The 12,387-nt window shown below is 50.9% G+C and overlaps 1 protein-coding gene across 2 annotated transcripts; it reads left to right on the top strand.

Annotated features, from left to right (window-relative positions):
- Positions 1 to 7,702: 7,702 nt before the first annotated feature.
- On the top strand, positions 7,703 to 11,775 carry LOC104038121 (TLC domain-containing protein 5). 2 transcript variants are annotated; one of them, XM_075723233.1, is made up of 3 exons: positions 7,703 to 7,723; positions 8,743 to 8,942; positions 9,580 to 11,775. In XM_075723233.1, the coding sequence occupies exons 2-3, from the start codon at positions 8,747 to 8,749 to the stop codon at positions 10,104 to 10,106; spliced, it is 723 nt and encodes a 240-aa protein (XP_075579348.1). In that variant the 5' UTR covers positions 7,703 to 7,723; positions 8,743 to 8,746; the 3' UTR covers positions 10,107 to 11,775. The 2 variants fall into 2 exon arrangements, with proteins under 2 accessions (XP_075579348.1, XP_075579349.1); XM_075723234.1 differs by having other exon boundaries at positions 7,717 to 7,723; positions 8,746 to 8,942.
- Positions 11,776 to 12,387: the final 612 nt, after the last annotated feature.

Here is a 12,387-nt window from a genome sequence, read left to right as displayed (position 1 = left end):
TCCCAATGCCAACAGTGACATTGTAATACTCTTCCAGGCATTCACTTCAAGAATGAGCCCTTGCTTAGCACTCTTAGCATGAAACACTGCCCTCTGCTTGCAAATCTCTGCATTCACACTGGATTGCCTGGCAATCTCTATCTGGAAGGATTTCTATGTCAGGACCCTCTTTTCCCCTCACTCATTTCAGACCTTCCCATAAGAAGGGTCTATCATGCTGTTACTATCACGCACACATACTATAAACCCCCAAACTGAGCCGAGGTTACCCAGTTCATTTCACCGGAGACCTGTGTCTAGATGTGAGCCTTGGTTTTCAATAGACTTCCAAGGTCAATGGCACTGTGCTTTATCCACTACAAAACTTGCTTTGCTTTGAGCCATTCTGCTCTCTTTCTAAAGGTGTCTTTTTTTTGTTTCTTTTTTCTTTCTTTTTTTTTTTTTTTAATTAAGTATTTTAGAGCCTTCTCATTTTTTCCTTTTAAAAAAATTGTTGTCTTTTGCAAAATTTGTGTCCAGGTCTTGTTATTGTTCACAGCTGGCCTCACTGCCCCACTGGAGGACGTCACTGTTCAAAAACCTTGGGTGAACTTCCGACTCTATTGAACACAAAAGCAGTTTGTGTTGATTTGATGGGACAAGGATTAGTCTTGACCTCCTCTTCTTTCTTTTATTCATCCTTTGGGTTTTATGTGATACCAAACGAAAACAGCCTCTCTGGAGTAGAGGCGTGCATGTGTTCTGGTCTTTCCTGAATTGTAAGTAATGTAGCTTGCCTGTTCTCTGCAGCGTGCTCTTCTGTTCTTGGGAGGACAAGTTGTATTGCTCAGGTGTGAACCTTGAGGTTTGTGTGTGCAAGTGTTTCTTAATTTCATGAGATGCCAAAGTGCAGGAAATGTCAACTTTCACAGCATATCACCAGGGAAATTGCTGTTACATTGCAACTCTCCACTTGAAAAGAGGTAGATATTTAATTTTGTTAAAGTAGACTTGAGTAATACAAATTCCTGGTCAGGTTGTCTATGGGTACAAGTAATTAATTCAGTGGAACTAGAGTATCTGGTTCACAGGTTGTAAATAGACATTTTTGAGTAGTAGTCTTTTATTCTGATGGCTTTTTTTTTTTTTTAGGTAAATGTGAGCTTTTTTTTTTTTTAAAGTAAAAATTATCCTTTGTCACTTCTGGGGGAAAAAAAAAAAAAAAAAGAATCCGTTGTTTCTTAACCTACTCCTCCAGTCCTGTGTGATGAATTATTGCTATAGGGAGTCTGTGGACCTTAAGAGTTTATCTGCTACCTTCACACAAAGTATTGAGCCCTACATGCACATTGTATATAGAACCGCATTTGTTGCTTTGAGTGAGGTTTTGTTATTGAAGCAGACACTGATAATAATGAAAGGGGACTGGAAAATATAACGTAATGTTTCTTGAAAAATGGAAATTAAGAAAACTATTTCTTTTTTTTTAAATACTAAAGTAAGTTTTTTCAAAATGTTCTAGCACAAAAAAGGGAGAAATTGTATTTCTGTTTCCTGGATTCCCCACCACCACTCATTTACCTCTAACTAAAACACTTTCATCATCTCTGTTTTTCAGTGGAAACATTAAAATTAAATGAAACGGGTTTTTTTCAACAAAATCTGTTGTGATTTAAAAAACATTTTATGCTGGGAAAGCAAGAAATGTAGATGGGAAGTATTAATCTAACTCTCCTGATTGCTATGGCCCTTCTTTCTGCCCTTAATTAAATTTTCTTACATGCTTGGAGGGTTGATTTCAAGCCTTGCTCTCCATTGCTTTCCAACTATATTTGGAGATGTGAAACGAATTATTTGAATATAATCATTCTAAAGCTAAGCTCTGACAGGTTTGGCACAGCTGCATGGGGGGGCGTTTCTTGGCAGATTTCTGAAGGTTCCCATTACTGGCTCGAACAGGGACTTCCCTAAGAGAACGGTCTTCTCCAGCTAGAGTGACGGGAATTAAACATGATCACTTTTTCTGTGGTGTGCCTTAATCACGGGGTTCTTAAGGAAAAAACAAATTTTCCTCCAGCCAAGAGAATGATACTACAACAGTATTTTAAAACAACTGTGCTACGACAACCGTGTTTAAACTCAGCTAGCTGTTCGCTGGGTCAGCTGCAGGGAGGGATCGTGCCAACGTGCCCTCCCTGCGCCAACTCACCCCGGCCATTTGCCTCCACGATCGCTTGCAATGGTGGGCGCTCAAAACGAGCCAAGGCAAGCTCTGCAGACGCCGAGCAATACCTGCTCAGCTCCCGGCCCGCGCTGGCTCTGTCCTGCTGGAAAAGCCTGCGTGATCGCTGCCAAACGCTAGTAGCGGAAGATCTCTAGAAATGAATGCACTCACATATACACAGCCAGCGACTGGTAACAGTTTTTATTTGCATGCAAGAGCTTTGTTACTGGATAGAGAATTGGGGTTGATACTATATTTAAGTATTTTGCCTGATTCATTTCCATTAATTTCACGTAAGCAGCTGAGTTAAACTGGCTGGGAGGCTGGTGTGGATGAGCATAAGGGATCTGTACTAAAATGGTGGAGGGTAGGAAAAACAGGAATTAACAAATCAGCAGAAATTTGGGTTGCTTTTTAACTAAAACATGCCAGTGTTTTGTTGGTTTTGCTGGAACAAAACCTTTCCAGAGTTGTGTTTCTCTCTTATCTGGTCTAAAAGATTAGGAAAAAAGTATACTTTTACACGAAAATTTCAAGTCTGTCATAGTTTAAAAAAAAAAAAAAAATCGGAAAACCAATCATTGACCTGCACTTGTGTGCAGATGAAGTGTGTGGGAGAAGCATTTTCCTCTCCTGTCTCTGGCTGGGATGGGAAGGGATAAACCCCACGGCGTACTAAGATGAGCCAATGCGCGTTGACGACTCAGTCATACCTGCCACGGCTGAACCCTGCCAGGTGCGTTGCTATGGGCTTGTGCCCTGGGAGGAGAGATGCCGTGAGCCCTAAGGGAGCGGTGTTGGTGATAACTGGCAAACTCATAACCCCTGCCTCAAGGAGCTGCCTTTCCTCTCAGGCCTTTCATTGGCACACCTCACTCCAGCTCCTGTGAGGGCTGGCCAATGCTATGAGAGGAGGATGAAGGATGAAATAATCTTTATTCATGCCAGCCTGAGAGGTGATTTGCATGTTCACTGAGTGTGCTGCACCCTATGAATAAAGTCATCGGGATTTGGATTTTGACCAAACAACAGCCTTGGCCAGGGATGAAAGAGAGGGGTGGCTGGCTGTTGCTCTGTAATTATAAAGACCCCTTAAGAAGCTTCCAGCTTTTTAAGCGGTAATCTTACAATCCTTATTCAAAGCCAGTTCTGTATGAAAAAGATGTTCTAGTGCCATGAAGGGTGAAGGGATCTTGCTCCAGCCTCTCCCTCCTAAGATACAGACCTTCTTAAAATTAATACTCTACATAATGGAAACAAGTGCATCACAGGATGGCATGCTGCTAAGACAATGACACTCACTCTCTTTTACTTTTTTCTTTTTTTTTTTTTAAATTTTGGCTATTATGAATATTTAAAGATTATCAGATAGGAAGAATGTATTTAAACCACCAGTCTGTGCCTTTGGGACACCCTATCTTATTTCACTTCCTGCATGACCTTGGACAAATGACTTAATCCCCATTAGGCCGTGGTGATGATAATCCTTCCCTTCTCCCAGTCCACAACTTGTGCTAAATAGCATAGTTCGTGAATTACAGCTGATTCTGCTGCCAGCCATCATAGAAGACATTTATTACACTGACCCTCGGCAAAGCTCTAGATTCCAGTTTGTTTCTATTGTGAAAAATCTCAAGTTATTTCATAAGTTAGAAGCAATTATTTACAAGCTCAGAAGTGACCGCTCTGATCACCTTTATAACCTTAGCCTGCAAATTTTACCCAGTAATTCCTGTATTAATCCTACACCTGGTAGCTGAGCTGTAACTTGGCTACTGATTTCAGTCAGTTGACAGCCTACTTCAACACTTGGTAAAGGCTCCCAGAGGTTTGCGAGCCTCTTTGTCAAAAGAGACCAAAAATGAAGTTGTGAAAGGCAGCTTACTATTTACAATAATATATTTATGAGTTACTGTACATGTATACACTCTTACAGTATAGAGAAGATACATCAAGATCTGGCTCTGAACTGACAAGGACTATTCCATTTAATTTTCAGAAATTCCGCTAAGCAATTTGCTCCCGCAAAAGCAGCACTATATAAATTTTGGAATATTATTTCTGAAAGCTGGGAGGGAAATTACAAATGTATTGAATGCTGAATAACGGAACCTGCACATTAGTATTGCAGCTGAGATCAAAGGCAAGCTGTGCCAGGTGTTGTGCAAACACATCATGAGAGTTGATCTCCACTGAAAAGTTTATAAACACACTAACAAGTCTCTCAGATTTATTGATAAACTGGTCCTGAATAGGAAAACAAACACTAGCAGCTTGTTTGTTTCACAAAAAGCTAGTTGGAAGGGAAAGGTCTTCATTCTTCATTCAATGGTTGGACTGAATGATCTTAAAGGTCTTTTCCAACCTAAACGATTCTATGATAAATGATTCTATGATTCCCCTGTCTTCTAGAAAAACTTCCAGTGTCACAGGAGCATCTAAGGGATTAAAAATTGACAGAGCAGGAAATTCCAGCTTTCCAAGACTAAGAGTCACCTCCCACAGCCATAGACAAACAAAGCAGGGAACAATTGCTCACAAGCAGATGTGTCTCACAGCAGCTATGAGAACTCAGGTAACCCCCTGAACAGCCTATCTGCACGCAAAGCAGCCCTTGTGCTGAACAGTCTCCACGCTCTCTGTCCCTCCCCTTCCCTTGAGAAGAGCTCCTCCGGTGCTAGGACACAAGCGCCAGTGACGCGAACCGCAGGTGTGAGTGACAGCCAGCTGTCAGCTGAGTCCCTGTCTAAAAACACCTCTGCGGGTCCCATCCCTATCACTTGTGAGTAGAAGGGGTGCAACCCCATTCATCTTTGATTTTTATCTGTGGTCTGGTCATTCACAAGCTCTCTGGAGAATGAGCTAGATCCCACTCGGCTCCACAATCAAATGGAGGACATGGTATGCCTTTGGAAGTTACGGTCTGTCTGTAGGTAGACCTCTCTAGTTCCTGCTCTTCTCAGCCAGAGACACCTGAACCGACATCCTCAGAATATAAAACCAGACAAATACTCCTGACCTTCCTCTCCGTTGCCAGATGCTGGAGTGCATAAAGGAGATGCACTCCTGTTCATGACTGACATCAAGGGTGACTTCCACTTCACTGCTGTAGCAACTGCAGGGCTCTAAGTGAGCGTGCAGACCAGGTCGGAGGTGGGCTACCAGACACATCCATGACGTTTAGCAGTGCCCAAGTTCAAGCAAGACTGGGGAGGGCGGGAAAATGAACAATTTGCTGTTGGTATTTAATTTCTTTTATTGTTCATTCCCTTTTCTTTCCTCTGCTTTCCACCTGTGAGGAGAGTGAGTGCAAGCTGGGAGAACAGGGCTCTGTTCCTCGCCCTTCCCGGTTTTCCCTGTGGCCTGAAGGGAGACTTGGAGCATTTCTAAGTGTCCAAATGATCCCATCAAGTGCCCTCATCATTCCTGATGCTCACAGCCTTGGGACTTACAGTCCGGGTAGAATTAGCATAGATCCTAACACTCCAATACCATGCCCTCTGGCTGAGCTCAAATTCAGGCTGCCCTTCACAGCTCGCAGCAGGGCCCGTGCCCGAGCTGCGGTGGGACCCCTTTCTCCGCGCGGGGGTCCCCGCCTGCACAGCCTGTGGGCTTGCTTCAGAGTGGGGGCCAAAATGCTGGCGAAAGAGAGAAAAATCAGCAAGGTTTAGCTCAAATATAAGAGCAACCTATAATCTACAATCCAACTAGAAGCATGTTTTAATGTGTTACCTGAGCTTTTACAACACAGGGAAACATCCTATGGAGTGCAGCACACGCAACAGACCTAAGCGACCATGGATGGGGGCTCTCATGCTCTGAGTGACTGGTTTCACACCCAGCCCAGAGCTCTGGCTGTAGGGAAGGTTTGGGATGCACAGCCTCCTTCAGACAGTTTTTAAAGCAAATTGAATAAACAGAAATTACATGGTACCACCGCTGAATCCGCTGGCAGGCCTTGGAGGAATTGCAGCCCTTTCCTGGTTACTCACACCTGCCTCTGCCCGGCCCTGGTGCTCAGCCCCAGCTCAGCTCCTCGCTCGCTCACCCTGTCCTGCGTGTGCTGGGTCACATCTCCCGGCGCATCCCGCGCCACTCCCCGGCTCTGGACCCAAGCAGGCCCAAACTCATGGCCCCCTGCTCAGCCTCCCCTCCCGAACTCATGGCCCCCTGCCTCAGCCTCCCCTCCCGAACTCACGGCCCCCTGCCTCAGCCTCCCCTCCCGAACTCACGGCCCCCTGCCTCAGCCTCCCCTCCCAAACTCACGGCCCCCTGCTCAGCCTCCCCTCCCAAACTCACGGCCCCCTGCCTCAGCCTCCCCTCCCAAACTCACGGCCCCCCGCTCAGCCTCCCCTCCCAAACTCACGGCCCCCTGCTCAGCCTCCCCTCCCAAACTCATGGCCCCCCGCCTCAGCCTCCCCTCCCAAACTCATGGCCCCCCGCCTCAGCCTCCCCTCCCAAACTCATGGCCCCCCGCCTCAGCCTCCCCTCCCAAACTCATGGCCCCCCGCCTCAGCCTCCCCTCCCAAACTCACGGCGCCCTGCTCAGCCTCCCCTCCCAAACTCATGGCCCCCCGCCTCAGCCTCCCCTCCCAAACTCATGGCCCCCCGCCTCAGCCTCCCCTCCCAAACACATGGCCCCCCGCCTCAGCCTCCCCTCCCAAACTCACGGCCCCCCGCCTCAGCCTCCCCTCCCAAACTCACGGCCCCCCGCCTCAGCCTCCCCTCCCAAACTCATGGCCCCCCGCCTCAGCCTCCCCTCCCAAACTCATGGCCCCCTGCCTCAGCCTCCCCTCCCAAACTCATGGCCCCCCGCCTCAGCCTCCCCTCCCAAACTCATGGCCCCCCGCTCAGCCTCCCCTCCCAAAATCACGGCCCCCTGCTCAGCCTCCCCTCCCAAACTCACGGCCCCCTGCTCAGCCTCCCCTCCTTGCAGGACGGCACAAGGGTGGTCACCGTAAGCCCACCCACCTGGGCGCTGCTTTCAAAACCGGGTACAAAACTTGGAAGAGGACCCCAGGACACTTTTTTAAAAGAACAAGAAGAAGGACGAAAGCATCTCCCCTCTCGCCTGACCCAGCTTTGCTCTCCGCTGTATTCTCCTCCGTCGGGAGATGAAGCCAGGCTGAGCCCGGGGACCCCCGGGGCTCCGGCAGCGGGCAGGGCCGGCGCTGGCTGGCGGTACCAGCGCGGCGGACACGCTCCAAACGCGGGCCCTCGCTTCTCCCACCCCGCTCCCCGCTCCCCGCTCCCCGGCCGTGCCCCGGCAGCAGGGCCCCTCCCGCCCGGGGCCGCCGCGCCGCTCGGCTGCCGCTCCGCCCGCGGGGCCGGGGCAGCGCCCTGCGGGGGCGGGGGGAGACCCTGCGCGGCCGGAGCTGCCCGGCGGGGAGCGGAGCGGCGGGGAGGGGACGATAAAAGCCTCTCGGGGCGCGCCGGCGCCGCCTCCCTCGGCGGGCAGTCCCGGAGCCCGCAGCCGGGCGGCAGCGGCGGGGAGGGGCCGGCGGCAGCGGCGAGCCCGGGGTAAGGAGCGGCGGGGGGCGCCGGGCTGCGGGGCGACCCCGGGGCCGCCGGTTCTGCCCCCCCCTCCCTCCCCCCTTCCCCGGGGGGGCGCCGGTTCTGCCCCCCCCTCCCCCCCCCCTTCCCGGGGGGGCGCCGGTTCTGCCCCCCCCCCCCCTTCCCGGGGGGGCGCCGGTTCTGCCCCCCCCCACCCCTTCCCCGGGGGGGCGCCGGTTCTGCCCCCCCCCCCCCCCCTTCCCCGGGGGGGCGCCGGTTCTGCCCCCCCCCCCCCTTCCCCGGGGGGGGCGCCGGTTCTGCCTCCCCCCCCCTTCCCCGGGGGGGCGCCGGTTCTGCCCCCCCCACCCACCCCCTCCCTCCCCGGGGGGGCGCCGGTTCTGCCCCCCCCACCCACCCCCTCCCTCCCCGGGGGGGCGCCGGTTCTGCCCCCCCCCACCCACCCCCTCCCTCCCCGGGGGGGCGCCGGTTCTGCCCCCCCCCCCCATCCCCTCCCTCCCCGGGGGGGCGCCGGTTCTGCCCCCCCCCATCCCCTCCCTCCCCGGGGTGGCGCCGGTTCTGCCCCCCCACCCACCCCCCCCTCCCCGGGGGGCGCCGGTTCTGCTCCCCCCCCCCCCCCCCTGCAGCGGCCCCGCGGGCGAGCGGGGCGGGAGGCGTCGGGGAGGGCCGAGCCGCTGTGCCTGGGGGGGGCTGTGGGGGCTTGTTTCCCCCCCCACGCGGTGGGGCCTTGGCAGTGGAGGGGGGGGCTTGCGGGGAAATGGTGTGAAGAGGCGCTCGGGAGGGCACCATGCTCACGGGGCGGGCACAAGGCATCTTTCGGTGGGGTTGTTTTGTTTGTGTGGTTCGGTTTGCTCGCCTGTGTTTTGGGTTTGGTTGGTGTGTTGGGGGGTTTTTTGTTTTGGTTTTGGTTTATTTTCCTTCCCGGCGTTTCCGCGAATGGGCTGGGGCTGCGCTGGGGCAGATGCTCTGGATGAGCACCCCGTGCTGGCGGGGCTGCTGTGCTCAACACGTCCTCGCTCTGCGTTCAGCAGGATGGTTTCCATCGTTCTGGAGGTGACCTGCAGCCTTGTTGCCTGGCTGTTTCTCTACGCCTGCTTCTGCTCCTGGAACAAGCGCCGTTCCTACGAGTGGAGCTGTCGCTGGGTCACCCTGCTGCATGGGGTGCTTGTCACCTGCCTCTCGGGCTACGTCGCGCTCTTGGATGGCCCCTGGACGCTGACCCATGCAGGTGTGTTTGGGGTCTTACCCTGACGTATGTCCTTGTCGTGCACCTCTGCGTACAGGTGGAGTGGGGGGCTGATTGCTTTCGCTGCCTCTTCTCTTACGTATATATGTTTTTGAGGCATGTTTGGGGTGGGCTTTTGTTAACTTCCTTGCTTCTTCTCCAGCCCTTACCACTTCTTACTGTTAATCTCTTTTTTTTTGTTGTTGTTGTTTTATCCATGTATGTATTGAAAGTTTTCAGGTCGGCAGCTTGAGTTTATTGCAGCATTAGGTGTAGCAATGCGTTGAGAATAGACTAAGTGCTGTTTGCATCTTCAAGGGTGTAACAGCTCCTGGCATTTGGCTGTGGGGTTTTGTTTGCTGTTTTCTATCATTAAATCTCAAATAGCTCTGCCAATGGGGGCCAGGCTTTCCATCCCTGCTTTCTAAAAGGGTGGAGTGAAAAAGAGAAACAGAAGTGTGGCAGGATGGGATGGCCTGCCTGGGTCTGCAGAACATCCGAGCTTCCAGCCTGGCATTTGGCCCGTAGGGTAAGGCTGGAAACTAAGGAGGAAAGAGGCATACTCACAACCTGTGTTGCTCTGTGTTGTAGAACAACATCTTAAATAAGACCCTAGGCTTATGTACATCTTTCATTTCAGGTTCACCAAACACATCTCTTCAGATCCACGTGCTGTCCCTGACCTTGGGTTACTTTATCTTTGACCTGGGCTGGTGCCTATATTTCCAGACAGAGGGGAACCTGATGCTGTTCCATCACATGCTGAGCGTCTGTGGCATGATCATGGTGCTGGGGCTCGGGAAGTCTGCTACAGAAGTCAACGCTGTTGTATTTGTTAGCGAGATCACCAACCCACTGCTTCAGACCCGCTGGTTTCTGCGGGAAATGGGGTGTTACCACACTTTCCTGGGAGAGGTGGTGGATTTCTTGTTTGTGTTCCTCTTCCTGGTGCTGCGAATCGGGGGAGGAGCTTTGATCATGTACACCATGCTGACATCCCCTGATCCCAACTGGCTCCTCAAGGCTGGAGGCCTGGCTATGTACATTGTATCTTTGGGGTTCATGGTTGAAATCTGCCACTTTGTCAGGAGGAAAATATTGAAAAAGTATCATTCCTGGACAAGCCAGAGGAGTACGAATGCATCTGTGAAAACTAATGGGCATTGACGGGTTGTGGATGACAGTCCCTTGGGCTAGGCTCCTGGCTACTGAAGCCTATTCCTGTGAAAAGAACTCCTAAAAGTGATGTGGAATTGACTTTCTGGCGCTGGTCTGCTATGGCTGGAGGAGATGAATTGGTGCTAGGAACATGGGAAAGCTGGCAGAAGAGGGGTTTGAGTGGAAATCTGAGGAACCTGGCATGTCTACTGAACTCTGATTCCCTAACTTCTCCAGCAGTGGTACAGTCTCAAGGAGGGTGGCAATGCCAGACCTATGCAGTCTGCAACCAGTAATGGCACAGTCTGTATGTTCTGTAGCCATTTTGGAGGTAGAATTATTTTACGGTGTAGAGTCAGAAAATCAAATCTGAAAACCCCTATCTTTCTGCCAGTGGGACCGGGTAGAGGTGTGACCTAGCAAAGATTTACTGAGCCTCACTCTCCTTTAATCCTGGAGATGGACAACATGCTTGACTAAGTACTTGGATGAAAGCCTCTGAACAACATTCAAGTGCTCACAGGGGTACAGTGGAGTTGTCCTTTGAGTGTGTGAAGTGATGGTACTTGAGGTGAGGCAATGTTTTTACCTCATTGTTTTTAATGACATATTTCTCTCTTTTTTTTTTTTTTTTTTTTTTAAAATGCTTGCATTCAAGCAGATACTGATCTTACAGCGGTGTGACTTCACTGGGATTGAGTCAGGCCCTTGCAAACAAGAGTCAAGAATTAGACTTGTGCCAATAAACTCCATAAGCAGGTGTTCCCTTAGCCTTGGATTGCTTTAAAAAATCAGGCATTTTGTGGGTGAGGGATGATAGAGAAGAGCCTTCTCTGGATGCTCTTTCTTCTGGGGTTGGCTCATTTACAAGCCACTTTAAGCCGAATGCATGGCTAACGAGTCTAATAAGTGACTATATTTTCTGGGGTGGCAGTAATGTTTAGGTAGATCTCAGTGTAACATCCACACCGTACCAGCAGGTCTCTTGAGTGTGGACCAGTTCTCTTGTTTTCTTTACCTCTCAGAATTGTGTTCTGACTTTTCCCCTGGGGTTTTAATGTGAATTTCCTTCTGTTTAAGGCTGCAGTTCAGATTTACTCTCCCAGAAAAGCCTTGCTTACAGCCGAGTAACAAATGGCCTTTTGTTGCCCTTAGGCTTAGCAAGGCTGGTTGCCTTTCCTTCGTGCTTTCAAGGCCTTGTTTAGAAGAGCTTCTTCATGGAGCTAAAGAGCCCCTGGCACAGCCTGTGTGGCTCTTGCTCAAGTGAGGTGTCACCCTGGCTGCAGAGGTGAAGGAGGGGAGCAGTGGGAATAGGGCTGCTGTGGGGATGCAGCCTTACTAGCTCCTCCGTGCCTCTTACCTCACTAAGTTCGGCGCCGTTCAGTGCAGATATCTGCCTTGGCTGGGGGTTAGAATAAGGTGTATGAAGAGATTAAAAAATGCTGTGAAATAACCTAACTTTTGACACGCCCTCTGAATGCATTGCAGCTGTGAATCCAGGCAAGTTAGCAGGCTAATATGTTTAGAAAAACAGGAGCACTGCACTCCTGATACCTTGCCAGCAAGGCTCTGGGTGCCTGGCCTCATGAGATATGAACTCTTGCCAGAGTCACTGTGCTCTTCTGAAAACACCTATGAGTGATGAGACTTCTAATAAAGTTATGTTCTCTTTTTAAAGAAACAATTGCTGTAATGTTCTTTTGTTCCGGGTCATAAGGAAGCAACTGAAGTTAATGCTGAGGAAAACAGGCTTGAGGGTATCCTAAGCATGCTAAGGCTAGTAGTCACTGGCAAAGCTCTGGCTTGTGCAGTTCAGGAAGGAGTGAGCTGGTGGGGAAACAAGCACAGACCAAGCCATGTGCTCTGGAGCTCAGGCTTGAGGTGTGAAGGATAGATGAGGGTCAGCTGAAGCTCAGATCTGTGACTAATGTACCCGTAACCAATGAGCCTTGCCAATGAGTCACCCTCAGTATCGCAGGAGCTTAAGAACGGGCCATTAAACTGAGGTGTTTGCTCTTGATGGACGCAAGGTCACAGGGTAACTTAAGTTCCGGTCGTGGCCTACATCCAAGGTTGCCTTTTTTCTCTGCAGCACCAATCAATGCCTCTCTGTTGCTGCATTTCATCCTCGGAATGACCAATTTGGAAGGCTTGGGTTGCAAGGTGGTTTGTCTACGCTCTCTTTGGAGAAGCAATTGAAAGCATGAGAACGCTGCTGGTGTTATGAGATGTCGTAAGCCACTGCTGAGTGGCTGTTTCCAGCTGAGAACCTGTTACTGCTGGGCCGGGA

The sequence above is a fragment of the Pelecanus crispus genome, chromosome 19 (assembly GCF_030463565.1).
Source record: "Pelecanus crispus isolate bPelCri1 chromosome 19, bPelCri1.pri, whole genome shotgun sequence".
Taxonomy (NCBI): domain Eukaryota; kingdom Metazoa; phylum Chordata; class Aves; order Pelecaniformes; family Pelecanidae; genus Pelecanus; species Pelecanus crispus.
Note: the sequence above shows the minus strand (reverse complement) of the source record. Positions and strands in the feature narration are given on the sequence as shown.